At 51.2% G+C, this 21,024-nt stretch overlaps 1 protein-coding gene and 1 long non-coding RNA gene across 4 annotated transcripts; one reads left to right on the forward strand and one right to left on the reverse strand.

Annotated features, from left to right (window-relative positions):
- Positions 1-2,885: 2,885 nt before the first annotated feature.
- On the reverse strand, positions 2,886-8,796 carry Il17b (interleukin 17B). Of its 3 annotated transcripts, none has more exons than XM_050157918.1 (3): positions 7,635-8,796; positions 5,494-5,783; positions 2,886-3,163 (listed from the first exon to the last, which is right to left on the reverse strand). In XM_050157918.1, exons 1-3 carry the CDS (start codon positions 7,653-7,655, stop codon positions 2,932-2,934), a joined length of 543 nt encoding a protein of 180 aa, XP_050013875.1. In that variant the 5' UTR covers positions 7,656-8,796; the 3' UTR covers positions 2,886-2,931. The 3 variants fall into 3 exon arrangements, with proteins under 3 accessions (XP_050013875.1, XP_050013876.1, XP_050013874.1); XM_050157919.1 differs by lacking the exon at positions 7,635-8,796 and adding an exon at positions 7,266-7,621 and having other exon boundaries at positions 5,494-5,642; XM_050157917.1 differs by lacking the exon at positions 7,635-8,796 and adding an exon at positions 7,266-7,621.
- Positions 8,797-14,182: 5,386 nt separating this feature from the next.
- Positions 14,183-17,422, forward strand: LOC126511067 (uncharacterized). Its single transcript, XR_007594598.1, has 4 exons — positions 14,183-14,297; positions 14,875-15,454; positions 16,210-16,948; positions 17,033-17,422. It is a non-coding gene; the product is annotated as an uncharacterized lncRNA (long non-coding RNA).
- Positions 17,423-21,024: the final 3,602 nt, after the last annotated feature.

The following is a 21,024-nucleotide window of genomic DNA, read 5'->3' on the forward strand; positions in this document are numbered from 1 at the left end:
CCAAAAAGGGGAACACAGGCCAACTGAAAGCATCCCGGGGCCCACCTTGCCTTCTCAAGCCAGAACAGACATTCCCTGCCCAGGCCCAGAGAGGCCTGTGAGTCTGACCAGCAATGCAGAAGGGCACCACCCTTACTGTCTGTAGTCCACAGTATAATGAGTACTTAAAACCCTGCACACAGGGCTAAGAGCGTCGCTCGCTCATTAGAGCCCTGCCTAGCGTGCTCCAAAGCCCTGAGTCATCACATCACTGCCTGCAATCCCAGCATTCAGTAGTCAGGCAGGAGGATCAGAAGTTCAGGGTCTTCCATGGCTACATAGTAAGTTTGAGGCCAACCTGGGCTACATGAGATTCTGTCTCAGAAAAGAAAAAAAGAAAAGAAACCCACAAAACTCTACACAGATATTCTACTTTGTAGAGCAGATGACCTGAGCCGTCTTTGGGGCCAGGGCGCTAAGGAAGGCCTTGCTCTCACCCACTCATGAAGCAGCACTAAAGGAAGTAAGGAGGCAGACGGTAGGTCCCTGGAAGCCTCTGCATTTTATCTATGTCATGTTCTAGGAAGTGTGTATTTAGCTTTAGACCCAAGTAAGTTTCTAGATTCCTTATAGACTCACTTTTCCCAAGGCCTAAGCTCCCCTGCTCAGGCCCAAGAGGCCAAGTTTCAGGCCAGCCAGAGGGTCAGTGGACTAAGACAAGCTGGCAAGCCTGAAGACAGTTCAGCTCCAGGACCCACAGGGTGGAAGGAAAGAACTGACTCCCAGAAGTTACCCTGTGAGTTTCACAAGCGCATGTGGGATGCGTTTGTACATACGTTCTTTCTCTCTCTCTTGCGCTCTCACTCAAAGAAACAAATAAACAAAAACCCTTTTTATAGGAGAGGCTTTTACACATTGAAGTCCCAGGATTGTAAAGACTAGGCAAGAGCCTGGAGATAGTGAAATCTCATCCGCTCGTTTCAGATAAGGACCCAGCAATAGGGAGTCTTCACCTTGTATAACAAGTGTATACTAAGCATCTCTAAGATTCTAAAGCACCCTCTATAAGGATGGCCCTTTCTCGCCAAGAAGAGGCTTTCCTCCTGCCTACACTACCCATGCTCCCCCAGGACTCCTGCAGTTCACCTTCTCCCACAATGGCTTCCAGTAAAGTCTTGGAGATTGTACCCATCACATGGGTCTATGACCCAGAGAGCATAGGGCTTGGAGGATAGATAGCTAGGTGGTAAAACAACTCCTTAGCATGGACAAAGCCCGACTTCGATACCCGGCCTTTAGGGGCACACATAGATCCAGAGCACATCTGTGGGAGCCTTAAAGACAAGCAACCCCTACAGAAGTGGCTGCTAAAGGGATCGGCATGAGCTGGCACATGGAGTCTATTTTCCATGTGTCTGGAACCAGGCCAGAACTTCCCAGGGTAATTTTAACCAGTATACACTCTACAACAATACCAAAAAAGGTAAGTTACTTTCCAGCCCAGACAGGCACATACCTAACCATTGGCTTTTCATGAATTAGACAGTTAAAGCATTCCACACTGAAGCTGTTGTACGCACACAGGCTCAAGCAGCTGAGCGAAATGTTCCCGCAGTGGGCTATTGACCCTTTGTAGGACGTTAGCTCTAACGTGTTAGTTCATCTCACCCACGGAAAATAACCCAAGCCCCTCAGCTGTCCTGGGGGGAGGCAAGGTATTTTTAGAGCCCAGGACAGCTGATTGGGGATTTGCTGTGGGATTAGAAGGCCCAGGGGGATAAGATTCAATTACAAGGGGAAAGAGCTAGTATCAGGGCAAGACCCAGTATGGGCTTTAGGATAACCCCATACTGCCGGGGTTGGTCAGTAGAATGTTTTGATGTGACCCAGTGGTTCTCCAAGTGCGGTCACAGATGGCAGTATCAGCTCCCCCACAGTAGTAGAGATTAAAAGAGGCCACAGCACTCAAGTGGAAAAATAGCAAACCCCACCTAAGTCAGCACCTCTGAGTACTGAGCCAGAAGTCTGCCTGGACAAGCCTCACGCTGACTGACATTTTGAGGATTGCAGACACTGGTACCTAGTGCTGCAGATAAGTGGCTGGATGAACAATGACCTGTCCAGTTTGCCTTTCAGCTCTTGAGTGTTTAAAAATCAGAGTTCCCCTTCCAGAAAAAAAGAAGAAAAGAGGGGGAGAAGATGCTGATGCTGATTTAGGACCTCTTGGGCCACCAAAGACCCTTAGGGGGAGGTTAGGTCTGTTCTGCAAAGAACCCTGGGGCTAAGGGCAACCCTTCCCATCTGTGGCAAGGGTCATTGCCACAGCATCCAGGAGAGGCTGAGCCCTAGCTTGGTACTGCAGAACCTGGAGCAGCCTTTTAGGACTGTGTGTCTTAGTAACTTGAGTCAGCTGGGTAGCGTATCGGCTTATGACAGCCGTGTTCCAGTTATACAGTTGCTACAGGGAAGAGCGCAGAGGAAGTCTGCCACCATCTCAAGAGATAGAAATGGAAGCAGTATTTGTTTCCTGAGTCTCGTGTATCCGAGGCTATACTCGTAGCCAAGGGTGGCCTTGAATTTCCTGACTTACCCACCTCCAGACTACTGCTATTACAGATGTGCACCACCCTGTTGTTTTATGTAGTGCTAGAGATGGAACTCGGAACGTCATTTGTGCTGGGCAGACTCTTTAACTGAACTACATCCCCAGCCCAGCATTTTCTAATAGCCTGGTTCACTCTTGAGGGCCCAAGTCCTGGGAAATGCTCACTCAAACTGATCTGGAATTTGTTTCCCAGGGATCTCCAACCCGGACACAATTTTAGTTTCCTAGTCACAAGGAGCAAGCCCAATGCCTTCCTTTACAAAAGACAACATTTACTGTTTATCAGCCTTGCAGGAACACAGTGGGTGCGGGGAGGGAGGAGTAGCAGTGGCCACAGGCTTGGTGGCTCAGAAGATGCAGGTGCAACCCACCGCGATGGTCTCCATGACGACGCGGTGACGGCAGGGCCCAGGGCGCGGAGGTGGCGGACAAAGGCGGCGGCGCACTGGCACCTGGCTGAACACTGGCACACTCACCATGCTGCGGTCCTCCTGCATGGTGAAGGGGTTCACGCAGCCCAGACAAAGGCAGCGCGCCTCAGGCAAGTCCGCAGGAATGCGGCTGGGGTCATGGTTGATGCTGCAGGGAGCGAGCCGGTGGGAGAGAGCTGGGTGAGCGCCACCATTAACAACAAAGGGAACTGCCCAGCCATCCCCAGGGTGTCCTATAGAGTTAGGGTTAGGGCTAGTGACAAGGGTGTGTTGTAATGAGCTCTGCCTTCCCAAAAAAGGAGACCCCGATTTGGAAGTCACTGCTAGTCAGGTTCTGTCACCACTGTGTCCCCAGCTTCCTCCTTTTACCCAGTAAGATACCACGGGGACCATGGAAAAAAACTAAGCCTTCCCTCTTATCTACCCTGTTTTTATATTGTGGGGAATTAATCTACAGGGAGAAAACGTTCACAAGTGGGTGTAGAATCTGCACTGGAAGAGGATCTGAGCCTGTGTTCTATTGTTTTACTGAACCTCAGAGACTCAACAAGTTTTAGGGTGTTGTGGATTGGTTTGGATTGGTTTGGTTTTTTTTTTTTATTCTATTCTTTGTTTTGTTTTTGTTTGTTTGCTTGCTTTTTGTTTTTGAGATAAGGTCTTGTTTTGTAGCTCAGGGTGACCTCCTGCCTGCAATCCTCTTGCCTCAGCCTTCCCCGTGCTGGAATTACACCACGCTCAGCCCAACAAATTGTTGATTTTTTTTATTCTACCATCTATCTATCTATCTATCTATCTATCATCTATTATCTATCTTCCATCTATCTATCATCCATCTATCTGTCTGTCTGTCTGTCTGAGATCAGAGGAGACCTTACAAGGAGCTAGAGGGCAGCTTGTAGGAGTCAGTTCTCTCCTTTCCCATGTGAATTCTGGAGATTGTATTTTTATATACATACTACGTTTTTGTTTTGTTTGCTTTTTTTTTTTTTTTTTTTTTTTTTTTTTTTTTTTTTTTTTTTTTTTTTTTTTTTTTTTTTTTTTTTTTTTTGGTTTTTCTAGACAGGGTTTCTCTGTGTAACAGCTCTAACTGTCCTGGAACTCACAGAGCTCTGCCTGCCTCTGCCTTCCAAGTGCTGGGATTAAAGGTGTGTGCCTCTACCACCTGGCTCACATACTGTGTTAAAAGAAAATCAGGATGACTCAGTGGTTAAGAGCACTGGCTGCTCTTCCAGAGGACCTGGGTTCAATTCCCAGCACCCATATGGCAGCTCAGAACTGTCTGTAAATCCAGTTTCGGGGCATCCAACACCCTCACACAGACATGCATACAGGCAAAATACCAATGCACATAAAATTAGAAATAAATAAATAATTTTTTTAAAAAAAAAGGCAAATCAGTCTTAGACTTGAGACACTCATAGTGAGATCCTTCCAAGGTTGTTTCAGACCTAGAATATCTTTCTTCTCTGTCTCGATTTCCTCCTCAGTTAAACACAAATGAGAGGTAAGAGAATTAGACCTAGGAACACCCAGTGTCAGTCACCTCATTGTGCTTGGGAGCTCCTTGGAAATAAATTTGAAGTCTCCCCAATGAGCCTACAGTTTTACAATCTCCCTCACTGGCACATGAGCACAGCCAAGTAGGAGCAAAATGTGGTCTGAAGGCCCTTTGCTGATTGCATTGTCACAGTCCAAGGCTACACTGCTCAACACGGTAGCCACTGGCTATATAGCACAAGTGCCGACCTAAACCTGAGTCAATCTATACTAGTCCTTCAGTCTCATTCCGGTGGGTCACTAGTCACCTGGCCACGGCAGGGGACTTCATCCCCAGAAGTTCTGGCCAACAGTGCTAGTCTAGGGTCTTAGGATATAAGCAGCGTAGCTGGAAAAGCCCTGGGCTGAGTTTGTGAGCGAGCTAGCTATTTCTTCACTCCATCGAATCCGTGTACCTTGGGCCTCTTCTGCACGCTGACCTAGCAGGTGGCGATGGACACACAGACATTGCCTCTGTAACCCAGAGCCTCAAAGTGATCCCCAAGTCAAAGCAGGGGCCATGCACCCTAAGCATGGAGAGGCAGGCGCAACTCTGTGATCCGGGCATCAGTCCTAGGGAATCTGTCTGGGTGAACACGGGAACCCTGAGGTGGTTCTGAGGCAGATTTTAAGAAGGAACCTGTCTGATGTGAAAAGTGTGAGCGTAGCCAGCAGGCATAAACCACCATGCTGGACAAAGTACTTTGGAAGCCCTACATTTGAGACCCGGAGGATAAAAAGACAGCACTGTGTATGTCTATCTGTGAAGGACATACCACCATTATTATTATTCCACTGACAGCTGGGGAAACTGAGGCTCAGCAAAGCTATTCAACTGGCTGAAAGATACAGAAGAGAGATTAAAATTCACCTGAATCCCAGGTCTTGAACACAGCATCTGGGACAGTGGAAACGGTGGCCTGCTGGGCCCAGCCCACCTACCTGTATCCCCAAGGAGATAGGCTTCTCTTGTTGGACAGCCACAGCTGCAGGTTGACCTCGCATTTCCTCTTGGCTGTCTCAGAGCTGTTCCTCAGCTGAGCCACCATCTCTCCAAGGTTCCTCTCATACTCTTCCATTCGAGCGTAGGGCTTTACGCGAGAGACCAGGTCCAGTGGCACCTGGTGAGGCCCAGGGGCCAAGGGGCCAGGCCGCCCTTGCCCCTTCCTTTTGCCTTTGGTGTTTCGGGGCTGGCTTGGCCCCAGGAAGATAGAGATGGCAAGAAGGAGCAGCTGAGAAAGAAGGCTATTGGTCAGAGGCCAGAACCAAGTCTCTCTGGGCCAAGGCTTAGGGTTAGGGCAAAGAAGAGAGAGGCCTCTGTGTTGGCCGCCTTGTGTATGGACACTTGTGTTGGGCACTGATGACACTCCCGCATCTTGAAGTCCTTGAAATCAGGTACCTCCGGAAAATGCCCCTGCCCACTCTAGTTACTCAATTTGCAGACCATAGTTGCTTCCCAGGACAGCTCCACTGCCTCCCAACTGGCTTTTCCAAGGCTGCCTGGCTCCTAACCAACTCACCGTATCAAGGCCAGTGGCGGCCATTGAAAAGCGTTTCTGACATTGCCACCTTCCCTCTTAATGTCCTTCCTGAGGCCCTTTGGGGGCGAGGGTCTCCTGTGTCCCTTCTGGCCTCCTCTGCTCTTGTGCTCACCATGTTCCTTGCTGTGGGAGGGAGTTTGCACCCTGCCCACCAAGTCCTGCCTTTTCCTTCCACCTTCTGAAAACCTTGCCCAGCTGTGGGCTCTAGGTCACTGCCTCAGCGTTGCTTCTGGACATCTTGGAGTCGCCACGCCCCACATGTCCCTAACACGTCCGCAATTGTACTTGGACATGTGATTCTTTGATATCTCCTTAGCTGTTCCCCCCAGGGACAGACTCCCTTCCATGCATCTTATCCCCTTGTGCCTGCGTCTGCAGAGCGAACGGATTCCACCACCACGCCTGCCCAGGACCTCAGGGACCTCAGTGCTGTTAACTGTGGGGGTGGAGCAGAAAGGTAGCGGAGTGGCAAGGGCAGGCATGGCTGGGGAGCAGGGCTCTCCCTTTGGGGCAGCAGGGTGGCTGGGCCCAGCTTCTCTGGAGACTCATCAATGGAATAAGAAAGAGGATTCGTGAGCAGAAGCAGCCTAAAGTCTTCCAGGGACGCGGATGAGGGGGGGGGGGGGGTTTGAGCCGCTTATAGGCTTTGCCGAGAGGAAATGAGTTGAAACAGAGTGGGCGAGAAGGAACACTGCATGGAGCTGGCAGAGCTGGCGCGTGGTTCCTGTAAGACTTCATTTCCAGATCTTTCTCTCCCTCTCTGTCACACAGACACACACACACACACACACACACACACACACACACACACACCACCCCCTCCACCTCAGCACCAGACAACCTACCTCACACCCTATTCCAGCTCACTGTTTCTCATTCCATTTCGGAGTCTTACCAGACTCTGTGCCTTCCCTGCATCTTGGCCCACGGGGGTTGGAGGGAGGCGGGAGGGAGGGGGACAGGCCTGGTTTATCATCCGGGCTACCCAGCAAGCTTGACCCTTAGAAACAAGTCCCAGCCTAGCCCCTCTTGGCAGAGCCACTTGCTGGCATAAAAGCCGGAGCAGTGAATTAGGTTGCTAAATTCTTCCCTTTGGTCCCATGTTCTGCAGCAGAAACATTTCCCTCACTGCAGGCCGTCTCGGCTGAGCTGCCCACACGTCCCTCAACTCACCTTGCAGGGGAAACAGATCAAATTCAACATCCCCTCCCTCAGTTTCCAGATGGGTAACAAAGACAGAAGGATTTGCCCAAGATCATGCACGCTGCCCAGATCGCAGAAGCCAGGTCTGGAAAAGCTCTAGTGCCCGAGTCTGCCCAGATCCACCCGGGACACTTCCTCCTGAAAGAGTTCAGTGTGACCAGGCTATGCCCAGAGCCGTAGCCCAAGCCTTAGGTCATGACTGCAGGCTGAGACCAGGCTCTGTTTCTCTCTGGGCCTGCAGGAGAGGACAGAGCTGGTCCCTGCAGATTCCAAGCCAAACACAGGCAGCCATTAATCAATGGGGGAAAGAACAGCTACAGAGAAGGGAGCACCACGTACCAGGCTGTGTGGCCAGTCCATCCCACCAAGCCAGGCAGCAGGCCTGCAGCTGCCACCGGCCAGGAACCCCAGATGCCGCAGAGAGAGAATAGCAGCAACAGGATGGACTGAGGCAATTATAGCTCCACGGGGGGCTGCTGGGGGGTGTGGGTGGGTGGGCTCACTGTCAGCTGGGAGCCTTGGGCCCCCAGCTGGCTGGGCCTTAGCACAGTGGCAGGCGGTGAGGGGTGTGGGGGCAGGCCAGGAGCCAGGCCCTGAGGTGCCCAGGGGCTGTTGACCGAAGGACAATGTCCTGTGTGTCTGGTGGGGCCCTGGCTGATGGCACCTCCGCCTGTGGCCTGCGGCCGGCTGACCAGCCAGCACCCACAGCGCCAGTTAAGACAATCAGCTTCGTTTGCTTTGGGGATGGCCAGGGGGAAGGGGGGTAGGAGGGATGGGCTGCTGGTTGGTCAGAAGAGAAAATGTACTGGGGCTGTCTTGGTCCAGAGCCAGACAGTACTATCTCCCAAGGAAACCGCCACAGGTACTCTAACCAGCCTCAGGTGAGCTCACTTCTAGTTACAGGCAGGGAAACTGAGGCCCGAGCGAGAAGGGAATTAGCCCGGTATTCCACAGTGAATTAGCCATGTCAGAGCTGGGATTTGGGCCTGGTTCCGATCCAGAACTCAACACACCACGCTACACTGTTTGTGTTGGGATATTTTCTGCGCAGTTCTAGCCCTCCGTGAACAGTCTCCGAGTCTGCGGGCTCCACCCAGGCCAAGGTGCAGATACCGAAAAGCTTCATGGAAGTAACCTTCTTACAACCTTCATGGGAGTAACATTTGCCATCTTGCATGAGAGATCTCCCCTTTCAGGGCCTATCCCCTGTCTGACAACTGCTTATGACCTTCTTCCTCTCTCACTCTCGTTCCATTCTCTATATAATGAGGGTCACATCCCAGGAGTAGCAGCCCCTGCTGACTCCTACTGACTGTCTATGTCTGTTTCCATATCTCTCGAGGCTGCTACAAAGAATAAAGAAATAGGCCATATCATAGCTGACAATGCTTGGCACAGAGGAAGAGCCCAATAAACACTTTACTGTTTATTATAAAACGATGCTGTAATGATTATAATTATTACGTTTCTTATTATAAACAGCAGCTGTCTTAGTATTAGGGCTCATGGACCTTTTGCACCTCGCCCTTGTACCTCTCAAACCAACCCTGCTGGCTGAGACACTGCCTGCAGCCTTCCTAAAGAGGGTTCCAGCTTCATGAGCTCAGGTGACCCAGGGTCCATGGGGCCCCAAACGCTAAACTGACGGTGAACCCTCTGTGCCTAAGGCCACTCACCTTGAGTGAACGGTCAACTGAAAATTGAGCAGTAAGTACACTCCCCGGGGGGTGCCCAGGGGTGGGGGCAGCAGAGGAGGAAGGGGTGGGCGAGCTCCCCTGTCTTGTCTTGCTGAGGGCCAGTCTTGGCCATTTACAAGAACTAGGGAGAGGAGGAGGGCAGGGTGAGAGGCTCCTGAATGTCACAAGATTAATCTGTGCAGGGCAGGTTTCCACAGCATAACTGAGGAGCTGGCTGGGGCGTGAGCTCCTTGAGAGATACCACCATATTTGGTCAAATACTAGAGAGGGCTCTGTGCTGTCCTTGGAAACTCCAGAAGGCGGGAGACTCTGAAAAAATACCTCCTTGGGCAGCAAGCCCCCACCCCCACCCCTGGCTGTCCCAGCCCCTCTTTGAACAAACGAAAGGACCTGGCTGAGGGGTGAATGGAGGCAGCCTAGCTAGTTCTTCGCTTTCTTCTACTGCTATAGAGGGGCCCACGATAAAGTGAGGAAATTGAAAAATACGTACTCGGATATGGAGGTTCCTCTGCCTTTCAGAACCCCAGAAATATCCATCCTGTTACTTGCTAGAACATGGCCCCTTCCTTCTGATCCCTAAGGACGAAACGCAGCTGCCCGGGACCCAACTACATGGTATGCTGATAGAGATTCCCAAATAACAGAGTCTAGTAGTGCAAACTGTGGTGGCATCGCTTGCAAAGTGGAAGCAAAAGGACCAGGGGTTCAGGGAGCTCTTCGGCCACACATCACATTCAGAGCCAGTCTGGAATACAAGAGACCTAGTCTCAGAACATACTCAAGAAGGGAAGGTGGGTGTCGATCTATTCCCAGTGTTTTAGTCCGGAGATATTGGCACAGGAAACCCAGGAGTCTTCATTTTTAATACAAGCCAGTCTGGAAGCTACAGAGATCTTTGCTTCTCACATAGTCCACGCCCCATCCAGGGTTGAAGTTCAGAGAGGATGGGCCTTCCCAGGTTCACAGGGGCTTTCCCAGGCTCACACAGTATTTATGCTGGATCTGGAAGCAGAACTATCTCCCTGGTTCGATCCACTGGTCCTCCCTCAGTGCTTAATACTAACAGCCTTGGGCTAGGCTGAGCCTCCTTGCTAGTCTGTAGTGGACAGAGAAGCTAGGTCAGTGCTTCTGAGAACTCAGATTGCTTACAATGGGCCCCAGGGACAGCAGAGTAACTGTCACCAGTTTCCCCATTCCTGGGCTATCTTGAACCAGAAAGAAGCCGCTTCCTACAGCTTTGGCCTTGAAAAGCCACGGTAGAGTCATTGATTGTCCCGTAGTGATGTCCAGAGTGTAGACCTGTGGAGTCCAGTCTCAGAGTTTGGTGCAAGGCCAGAAAGGAAAGTGAAGAAACCAGGAATTCAGGTCTCCATCTGCCTTGTGTATGAGGATGGAGTCCTTAGGTCTTCATGAATAAGGATTGGAAGCACCTGTGAAGATGCACGGATGGGCAGCCAGCAGCAGCAGAGATGCGGAGATCCCTGGCACCTCTACTACAGACCTGCCGGGAGCCTCACTGCACTCACCACTAGATGGCGCCAAGAGAAAGCCAGACAGCCTTGAAGAACAGCCAGGCCTTTCCTTCCTCGCGGAGTAGACGCTGAAGCTGTGGGCAAGGCCTGTGCCTGCCCCTGGCTTCCCAGTAACCGTGCTGTTGAGGAGCAGTGTTAGAGGTGTCTTCCGCATCAGAACAGACATGGCCAGCCAATCCGTGGAGGACAATGACTGAGAGTTTCTTTCCTTTTTTCTTTTGGGGGTGGGGGATGGGGTTAAAGACAGGGTTTCTCTGTGTAACTGTGGCTGTCCTGGAACTTGCTCTGTAGGCCAGGCTGGCCTCAAACTCACAGAGATCAGCCTGCCTCTGCCCCCCGAGTGCTGGGATTAAAGACAAGTACTACCACTGCCCGTCTGTGACAGAAAGTTTCTATCTGCTGACCCCAGAGTACCTGCTTCCTTTCTTTGAGCATCCACTATGTACTAGGACTTTACTATCTGAAACACGGTACCATTGTCTCAGCAAACAGTAACTGCGAGCCCGGGGCAGTAGTTCAGTTGATAAAATGCTTGCCACGTAGGCATCAGGGCCTTGGTTCAATCCCCAGAAGCGAAGTGGAGAAGCCAGGAGTGTTGGTGTTCACTGCACACTCTAATCCAGTGTTGGGGAGGCAGAAACCAGCAGATCCCTAGAGCTTGCTGGTCAGCCAGCCTAGCCTACTGTGAAAGCCCTTAGCCAATGAGAGAGCCTGGCTCAAAAACACAAGATGAATGGCTCCTGAGGGACGGCCTCTGAGTTTGTCGTCTGGCCTCCTCCGCATGGACCTGCACACATGTGCACATACATACATACATACTTGAGTAGGAGGAGGGCATTAATCAGTAACTGGGTGCCGGGCAGGCGCTAACTCCTCCACGTATGTTGGTTCGTGGGACAATCCCAACACACCTGTAGTGCAGTAATTACTCTCTCTCGAGACTTGGGGAAACTGAGGCTTAGGACGGCTACTTAACTATTTGCCCAAAGTCACTGAAGACACAAAACAAGTTTGCTTTACCACTTCATCTCCTGCTGCAGGGCAGGTAGAAGACACCGCCCCTGAAGGGGAGGACTGCCCATCAAAGGGGATCTGTAACACCTCAGCCTCACCCAGCGTTCTCGAGCAACCCAGATGGGGCAAGGTGAGGAGCTCAGGAGAGGAAGTACATAAGAGTTCTTGGGAGACGCGAAATCGCCCCAGCCCAGCGGTGGTCTAGTTAGAACGTTTCTGGCACATAGAAAGCACCTGCTAAGAATGTGATACATTCAATCAAACCAGTCAGTTGTGACACAGGATGGCGACGCTGGAACTCAGGATGAAAGATGGGCGCTATGGGACCCAGAGGAGCAGGGATCTCCTCCAGGGTAGTGAAGACTCCACAGGTTGGTGGATGTTAATCTTGACCCTGTCTTCCTCGTCATAGCTGTGTGACTTTGGGGAAAGAGCTGGTTTATCTGACCCTTTGTTTCCTCTGTACAATAGAGATGATAATTTGGGGCTGGACATGTAGCTCAGGTTGTTGGAATGCTTGCCCAGTTGGCACGAAGTCCTGGGTCCGATCTCTGGCACGGCACAAACCAGGTGTGTTGGCTCGTGCCTGTAATCCCAGCATTCAGAAGGCAGAGGCAGGAGGATTAGAACTTTAAGGCCATCCTCAACTACATCATAAATCTGAGGCCAGCCTAAGCTACCAGAGACCCTGTCTCAAAATTGTGAGTTTTCAATGGGTTACTGTAAGGATGGAAGAAGAATGTGTCCTACGGTGCTTTGTGCCGTGCCTGGCAAAAGCGAGCGTCCAACTAGTGATAGCAGAAATCGGGATTGCACTTATTAAGATGAGCCTTAACTTGGGCTTCCAAGGGTGCCTTTGGAGCATTCCTAAGTAGAAATACGGCATTATTGGGTGGGGATGAGGCGAGAGCCAGTGAGACAATGCAAAGGTTTCTCTCTTCAATGTGCCCACTCCAGAATCTCAACCAGGCAAGGAAGCTAGGGGATGTGGCCCCAGACCCCGATCAAGGGGGTCTAGTTAGGCAGGAAGAGGCTACAGGCTCTTTTACTGGCAAGAGCCCCCAAAAGCTCATCCTTCCAGGAGGTCCTGCCTCCTCTGCCATGCCGTCGTCCCCTCCCTCCAGGGTAGGAATCCTTCTCCCAAGCCCTTATTTGCACAAATGCCTGCCTCACTGCTCACTCCAGAGTCCCAGCCAAGAGGGTCTATTTTAAGCTCCAGAGACAGGAACATTGTTGGTGGGAATAGCCCTAACCAGTCAGCTCCCAGTTTTCAAAAAAGGGAAAGGCTGGGCGAATGAGGCCTGTAGAGGGGCAGCCACGTCAGCAGGACCCTGGGCCCAGGCCAGTCACTAGCGTCTGCACCCCCCAAAGGGTGGATGTCAAGCAAGTATGAGCTGGAGTCGGTTCTCGGATGACCAGCTCCGAGATGCCCGTCGGCCAGTGTCCAGGACTGAAAATACCAAGGCCTTGCTTCTAGGCTGCAGATTGACTGTGTGTTCTGCTTTGTGTCCCAGTGCTTGCCACCCAAAGACATTGCCCACAGGCAGGGACACCTTGCCAGCCCTTCCTGTGCAGGGTCTTTGCTGGTGACCTCCCTGCCTCTCTCAGGATACACATTCCATCTTGGATGTAACAGGCACTTCGTGTTTGGCCTCTTTGGGCTGTTCTCGTTGTAAATTTGTTCCTTGTGCACTTTCTTTATTTCTCTCTCTCTTTTTTTTTTTGGTTCCTGTCCTGGCACTAGCTCTTGTAGACCAGGCTGGCCTCGAACTCACAGAGATCCGCCTGCCTCTGACTCCCGAGTGCTGGGATTAAAGGCGTGCGCCACCACCACCCAGCCTCCTTGTGCATTTTCATGGGTCTATTCTTGCTCTTTGATGTTCATGAAGACTATTATTTAAATCCTAGACTTTGAACCAAAGTAAAGGACCCCAGCCCAAGGCACGCAGCAGTTGGGCTATTGAGGTCACCTGGGGCTGGCCCCCCAGCCTCCATCAAAGGGGAGAGAATAATGAAAATGATGTCATCTGTGTGCTATGCCCACCAGTGTGACATGAACGGCCTAGCTACTGCTTGCTTGCACACATTTTGTTCTTAGCTCTGTCAGATCACGTAGCACGGCATAATTCTAGTCAGTTCAGTCCTAAAACATTGTAGTTCCCAGAGAGACCTCAAAATAGAAGTAACAACCCTAGGGAAGAATGGGCACCCCACGAGTTTCAGCAGAGGCAAGAAGCCTGGCTGGGGACACTGTGTAAGACAGGTAGGGGATCCGCCTTCCCAAATTTTAGAAGCTCCCAGCATGGAAAAGTCCTGATCGTTTATTAAGGCCCTGGGACCTAATAAACAAGGCCCTGCTGCCTGCACTCGCTCAGGCCTGGGCAGGAAGGAGCAGGATATAAACAGCCTGCGTGCATAGTCCAGGCACCGGGCTGCCGGCTCACCCGCACATCAGCACCTCAGACCCGGGGGATGTTTATAATCTGCTAGAGCCTCCAGGACTCTGACGCCCTAAGTCACCACTCAACCTCCCCCATTCCTGGGTGGGTCTGTGTCTCTTTGGGGTGGGAGATCCCACTACCCAGCAAAGAAAAAAAAAAAAAAAGAAACAAGAACAGTCTCACAATCCAACCCCGGGGAAAGGGAACAAGCCAGGGTGTAGGCACAGGGGACGAGATGGGGCAGCCAGCATCTTGCTGGCTTACAACAAGGAGTCTTGGAGTGACGTGGTCTAGAGTGGAGAGCGGTGCCTTCAGCAGGTCAGATTTAATAGTAGGCCCTAGCTGGGGAGATTGGTACTGAGCTGTTTTATTAGAGGTGGCTCTGTGGTGGGGATCTGGGGGCGTATGGCCTTGAGGGTAGTGTCTCAGTGCCTTGCTGCAGTCCTGGAGTGTCATCAGGGAGCTCTGTTTCCAGGCAGTGGGTGTATTTCATTCTCCTGCTCTGGAGAGCCTGGGGCAGGGATGACCATGCGGATTTGCTCCCATTCTCCCCAAGGGCAACTCACAACCCACCAGCCGGGAGAAGAGACAACTCTAAACACAGTCTCTTACCCCTTGGGAGCCATTGCCAAGGCTCCTGCCCCAGCCTTCTGACCTCCAGAGAGTTCATAGGTGTTTAGTGTTATGACTCGCAACCCAGTCTCCCTGGCTGTGTGGTCTGTGTAGTCTGGAGGAAGCAGTGATGGTTAAATGTAATCTCCAGTTAGTGAGCAATGTCCTTTGAGGCTTCAGCCTGCGGGCAGTGAAGAGCTTTGGAGTGTTCCCAAGGGGTGGTCTACCCACTTCACTAAGCAAATGTATATTAAGCAACTGCATTGTGCTCAATGTGTCCTAGGCCCTGGGGGTCAGCATGGACATTTCCACTAACTCCTAGACTTGCGCTTCGGCGGACACTGGCAGATGTGGCAATACCCCTGCTTCAGGGGCAGCAACGCGTCTTGGAAGAGCTCTGGCTGAACACTTCTGCTCAGCCTTCTGCATCTCCCACATTCCTTGGCAACTGGTGGTTCGTCTTCTGAGAAGCCTGGGACCCTGGACTCAGCTCACATATGGAGAAAAGCACTGTCCCCAGAATGTGACGTCTCACCCAGTTTCCACGGGAGGCCAGTTCTCTAGATAGCAGGAGGAAAGAAAGGCCAGCCTGTGTGATGATGGTCATTTCTGGAGCCTGCCTTCCAGGAAAGAAGTCTGCCATTGCTCTGTTGTTGGAAGGAGCTTTCCAGCCCCTGGCTCTGGGACACACAAGATGTCCCCTGCCCAGGTCATAGACAGAGGCAGAGGACCACTGCCTGAGGAGTGGGAGGTGATACTCCTCACGGGCATGCAGCCCCCTCCACTTTAAAAGCAGTCATTCCCGTGACTTCAGCACAGGAAGTGAAATCACTATAAATATTTAACAGAAGAAGGAGTCCCAGGTAAGAGATGCGACCTGCCCATGGCCATACAGTGAGGGGAAGAGAGACAGAGGTTGGCATGAACGCTGGGCCTACAGCGTCCCTAATCTTTGCCCTGCTTTAGAGAGAGGTAAGGGGCACCAGGCCGGCTAAGGTCAGAGGCATGTGACCGATTATCAGATGGCCTCCACTGAGGGGTCAAAGGCCAGACGAATGATTTCAAGCTCTGTTCACAGCTGCCTGTACTCTGTTCACGGCAGAGGATTTATCTGTCAGAGGGTTTCATGCCCGAGCACCAGAACACTGAGTCAGAGGTCAGGCTGACCAGCTCTGTCTTCACAGTGAGCTCTCTGGGTGACCACGTGGCTTGCCTGTTGCACATGGCTATGTTCGGAGGACTTTCTCTTCCATTCTAGCATTCCCTTGCTTTCACCCCGTTATCTCGGCCCCCAAGCTAGGTCTGGCTGGGCATTCTGGAATCAGTGTCTTCCTAAGGACATTGCAGATCCCCCCTTCAGTTCTCAAGCGCCACAGGACCAACAAAGCACATTTTTCTGACACTCTTTTCAAAGGTCTTTTCGTCTTCTGTGTCTGAACCTTTTTTCTGCTGCCCATACATTGACTGAGAATACATAGAACAAAGCTGATACCTCTGTCCATGCTAAGCAGTCAGTCAGGATAAATGAGGTTGTGCTGCAGCAACTAGCAGCCCCCAAATCTGAAAGGGTTGGTGCAGCCAAGGCACCCTCATCACCCATGCTCCATGACCCGTACAGGTCACAGAGCCCCGTCCATCAGAACCATCCAGAGATGCAGAGATAAAAACGTCCCCTCACGGTTGTGACCATAAACATCGCAGCAGGCTTCGAGATTTGTAGACGGCTCGTCTGCAGAGACCAAGGATATTTTGGAATATCTATTCCAACCACACACTTCATTGGGGTAAAATTCATCTATCTCTCTTTCTCTTTTTCAGTGCAGTGAAGGGAATCATACCCAGGCCCTAGCATATGAGAGGCAAATGCTCTAACCACTGAGGTTCACCTCCCGCCCTCTCTTTTGTCTCTGTTAGTTTCTCATCTCTAAAATGAGGATGATGAAGAGGTACCCATCCCGCTCCTTTGCTGGGAGTTGAGCTGGTAGGATGGAGGTTAAGTTATCCATACAAGAGCCTGGTTCTTCGAGTTTTCTGTCAGCTTCCTGACTGGTGCTACGCTAGTGTAACGGTGTGACCGTTTCTCCACAGAGCGACCCTGGCTCTCCCCGTTCCCCCGTGTTGTCCCACTTCACCCCGTCAGTTGCTTTCCCTATCAGTGCCTGTTCCTTTGTTTTGTTTCTCATTTCCTCTCACCGGAGGGAGATCGGGGACTGAATACCGAGGCAGAGAAAGGTGTGCCCGCGTGTCTTTCCAACCCCCTGCCAGCGGCATGCAGCTCAAGTTCACTACCAAGTTCTTCGGTGGCGAGAGCAGAAAACGGAATTTGGGAAAGAATCCTTGCTTGAGATGAAACTGTGGTAAGCACCGAAATCAACCAGCCTTTGTTGGAGCTGGAAAAGACTTTGAAAACAACGCCCATTGGCTCTTTTTTTTTCCCCAAGGATGGACAAACAGAAGTCTGAAGACCAAAGACTGATTTAGTGTCACAAAGAATTTAGAGTCACCATTAGAACCAGAGCCCACTTCCTTTACGCCAAGCTTGGGACTTTCCACGTACCACCTAAGGGGGCAATGTGCTCCACCATCAACATAGAGCAGGAAGGGGCCGCCTTGGAATCATGGCAAGTGCACTATCCACAGGGCTCTCCTCCAGCAGAGTTATAAACCCGAGAGCCTTATAAACATTACCTTATTAAGGCTTCTTGGAAGCCCAAGGTCACAGCTCCTCTGGGTCATGGGACACCAGCTGCAGGTCCAGTGAACGGAGGACCACGTAACATTTTTCACTTGGTTTAGCAAACCTGTTTTCTAATTATAGGATTTGTTTTACAGTCCTGAGTGGTTTATGAAGGAAGACTTGGAGTCAGTAGCAGTCCTAAAGGCAGGCTGAGAGTGTCCGATGGAAAGACCGGGCAGGGTGGGGATGTCTGCAGGGAGGGGAGGCCCTGCAGCATGGCAGAGGGTAGGGCAAGCAGTCTATGAGCAAGCCAGGCAAGGTGGGATGTTCATTTTCTCTGTCTCACCGGTCAGGTTGCTCTCAGTTGGAAACCCTACCTCCCCGCCCCCGTCTATTAGCATAACCCTCTGGCACCTGGCGCTGACCTACAGCAAGCAGGTGGAATGATCACCTTGTTGGCCCTGCCTTGGCACCACCTCCATCCATCCCCATGGTCACGCTTCTTATCCACAGAGACAGGGAGTGGATACTGATTGGGGGCTAGGGGGAGTTATTATGAAGGTGACTAGCATTTCACTTCTCTGCAGCCAAGCTGGGGCACAGAACTTGCCAGAACCACCAGCCCCTCCATACCAAGATTCGGAGGGCCCAGCCCCTCTACTGTATTGTCATGACCCTCCTCATTCAGGACCACACTGCTCCGTCTATGACCCTGCCAATCCTCGCCATGCCTCGCGCCTCCCAAACCCCACAGCACCTCCATGCCTGAGTTAGCACACACAAGCACACACACACACAGAGACACTTTAGAACCCCTCAGACAGAAACGTTCCATACGTGCCTAAAACTAAGGTAGCTGTTTTTCCAAAGTGGGTGTCATTCTACGTTTGGGGAAAACATAAGGGGTCTCTGTTTTTACTTCTACCCTAAATTCTACCTTTTAATTTGTGTTAATCTATTAATAGAATAGCACTTTATAAAATGTGTAAACGTGGAGTGGAGAGACGGCCCAGGGGTTAGAAGTGCTTGCTGCTCTTGCAGAGGATCCGAGTTTGGTCTCCAGCACCCTTGTGTGATGGCTCTCAGCTGCTTATAACTCCAGAAGAGTCCAACAGCCTGAGTTCAAGACCCAGGACCCACATGAAGGTGGACGGAGGACCTTTCACGCACTAGGCAAGCCCCCTGCCAGCATTCCCAGCCAGTATTTTGTTTATTGTTTGTTTGTTGTTTATTGGCAGTGTCTCCAGACTGGCCTGGAACTCATGATCCTTTGGCCTCATCCTCTCCAGTACTGAAAGCACTCTCGTGCACACGCGCACGCGCACACACACGGTGCAGATTAGTGATTTTTTTTTTAAAGCCTTTCTTGCCCTGTTCTAAGTCCTTGTAAATTGTTTCCAAGAAGTTTCTTAGACTTCCCAGTAGGAACTGAGCTCAGCTGCTGTGCGTTGCTGTGTATCGCTGAGACAAGGGAAGCTTGATTAGTAACCAGTGTGTGCTGGCCTGGCTTCTCCAAGACACAGCCAGAATCCCTATAACCAAGTGCTTCGTCTTTATCTTTGAAACACCTAACCTGTCCATCGTGAGGTCCAGACCCGAGTTAGTATCTCAGCCCCAATAAAGGCATGGACAAATGCATGAGTGCGTTAACTGCACCCCATTCTGGAATCTTCCATGCTTCCTAATGTCACACAGTGCTGGCTTCTCTGCAGTGGGGTTGCTCCTGTCTGTCTCTGCCAGCAACATTGCTCTCCCCCAACCCTTCCCTCTTTCTTTACCCAGAATTCATTCTCAGAAAACAAGACATGTCCCTGGGCCCACACACACCTAAAGGCAAATCTACCCAAAGACTTCAGTCATAAGGGCCAATAGTGTCCCTCTTGTTTAGAAACCCAGAAGAAAGGAGTTTTCATTCTTCTCCAAAAGGGGAACTTGGTAAATACCAGGTAACAGAAACTGGCGACTTCCCTGTCTTGCCATCATGGTATCCTGCACAGTGCTATGCACAAGAGATACTCAGGCATTTTTGTCTGAGCAAAGAAAGGAGCCACCCTACCTGAAGCCCTCAGCAAGCAAGCTCGATGCAGGAGAGCAGACCCAGGGCAGAAAGGTCCCTCCACACCCTCCCTCGGTGCCCTGCTCACACTCTGCCAGTTGAGCAGAAACTATGGGGCCTTTGTCACAGATTGGGTGTCATAGATCCCAGTCACCCAGAGCAAGGTGACGACCAAACAGAGGGAAAGCGAAAAGCAAGGCTCCCTGGTTCAGATCCCTCCTCGGAGAGCGTGGGGCTGCATTTGCACTCAGCTCCCAAGACGCAAGGAAAGTGCTGGTGGCAGGGAACATCGTGGCTGAGAGAAGACAACTGCTCTGGAAGTAATCCTAAGATAAACGTAACAATAACGTGGGTCTGGAGAGACGCCTCCGGCTCCGGCTCCGGTTCCAGTTCCGGCTCCATAGTTAAGAGAACTTGATGCTTCTGCAGGGGACCTGGGTTTGGTTTCCATATGACGGCTCACAAACACCTGTAACTCCAATTCCAGGGAGTCTGATGGCCTCTTCTGCCCTCTGTGGGTACTGCACACATACATATATACAGGCAAAACACTCATTCACATAAAGCCAATAAATCTTTAAAATATTAAAATTATTATAACAGAACAACAAAATTGGGTATGATAGCCTCGTGGGAAGAACTTACAAAGCTGGTTCTCAGCATGTGAAATGAGAGCCTGGTCTAGGGAGTGTGAGAGCTGTGAGCACCACGGTGTCTGAGTGAATCGTGTAGGATGCAGCTTTCCACCTAGTGGTGTTGTGGAAGAGACTGTTCCTGCAGAGAAGTAACACACACACACACACACGCATACACGCACGCATCCCAGAAAGGGAACCCATGACTGACCAAAGTAATGATTACACCAAAGTAACCAAAGTCTGTCTTGTTAGACTAGTGAATTTTTATTGGGCTACTAACAAAAGTACGGCATTACAGGAGTAGAGCTGGGGGTTACTTACAGGAGTACAATTGAGGGGTTGCTTACAGGAGTACGGCTGGGGGATTACTTACAGGAGTATGGCTGAGGGGTTGCAGAAGCAGGGATGAGTAAAAGCAGCTGCATCACTGAAAAAGCTCAGTGCAAGGTAAATGATGACTCCCAAAAGCTACAACCCTGGGAACACCTTGCAGGCAGCTGCACAGGTCTGAGAGAGCCCTCTGCAATGCGGCCAGTCTAGAGTCCACTTCCCTGGCAGCAGTTTATTCCTTCTAGAAAGCTGATTTTGGCAGAATTTTTCATCACAGCAACCAGAAAGAGAACTAAGGCAGAGACTTTATTTGGAAACGGAGCTTTTCAGGTGGACTGGGATGGACTCACATAAGCATCCGGTGAGACAGCTATCGCTTAAGATACGGAAGTGAGGCCCTGTGAACATGGAGGCAGAAATGGGAGGGGGGGGCGTCTCCAAGTCGAGGAACTCCAAAGATTGCTTACCCCTTGGTAAGCAATACTAAGCAGGAATGCGGCCCACCTTCCTTCTAGCCTAGAAGGAAGCAACCTTGACCACCCCTCTGATTTTGGACATCCTATATACATGTGCACGCACAGGCATAGACCAGACCACCACCCCACACACTTGGAAGCTGAAGGCCAGGAGAGCTGCTGATGTCATAGTCAAAGGCTAGAGACCCAGTGAGCTGCTGGATTTCATTCCGCAAGGCCACAGGACAGGACTGAGAGCTCCAGGGTCGGAGGACAG

This window comes from Alexandromys fortis, unplaced genomic scaffold, assembly GCF_014885135.2.
Source record: "Alexandromys fortis isolate MF-2015 unplaced genomic scaffold, M_Fortis_MF-2015_v1.1 scaffold_94, whole genome shotgun sequence".
Classification (NCBI taxonomy): Eukaryota; Metazoa; Chordata; class Mammalia; order Rodentia; family Cricetidae; genus Alexandromys; species Alexandromys fortis.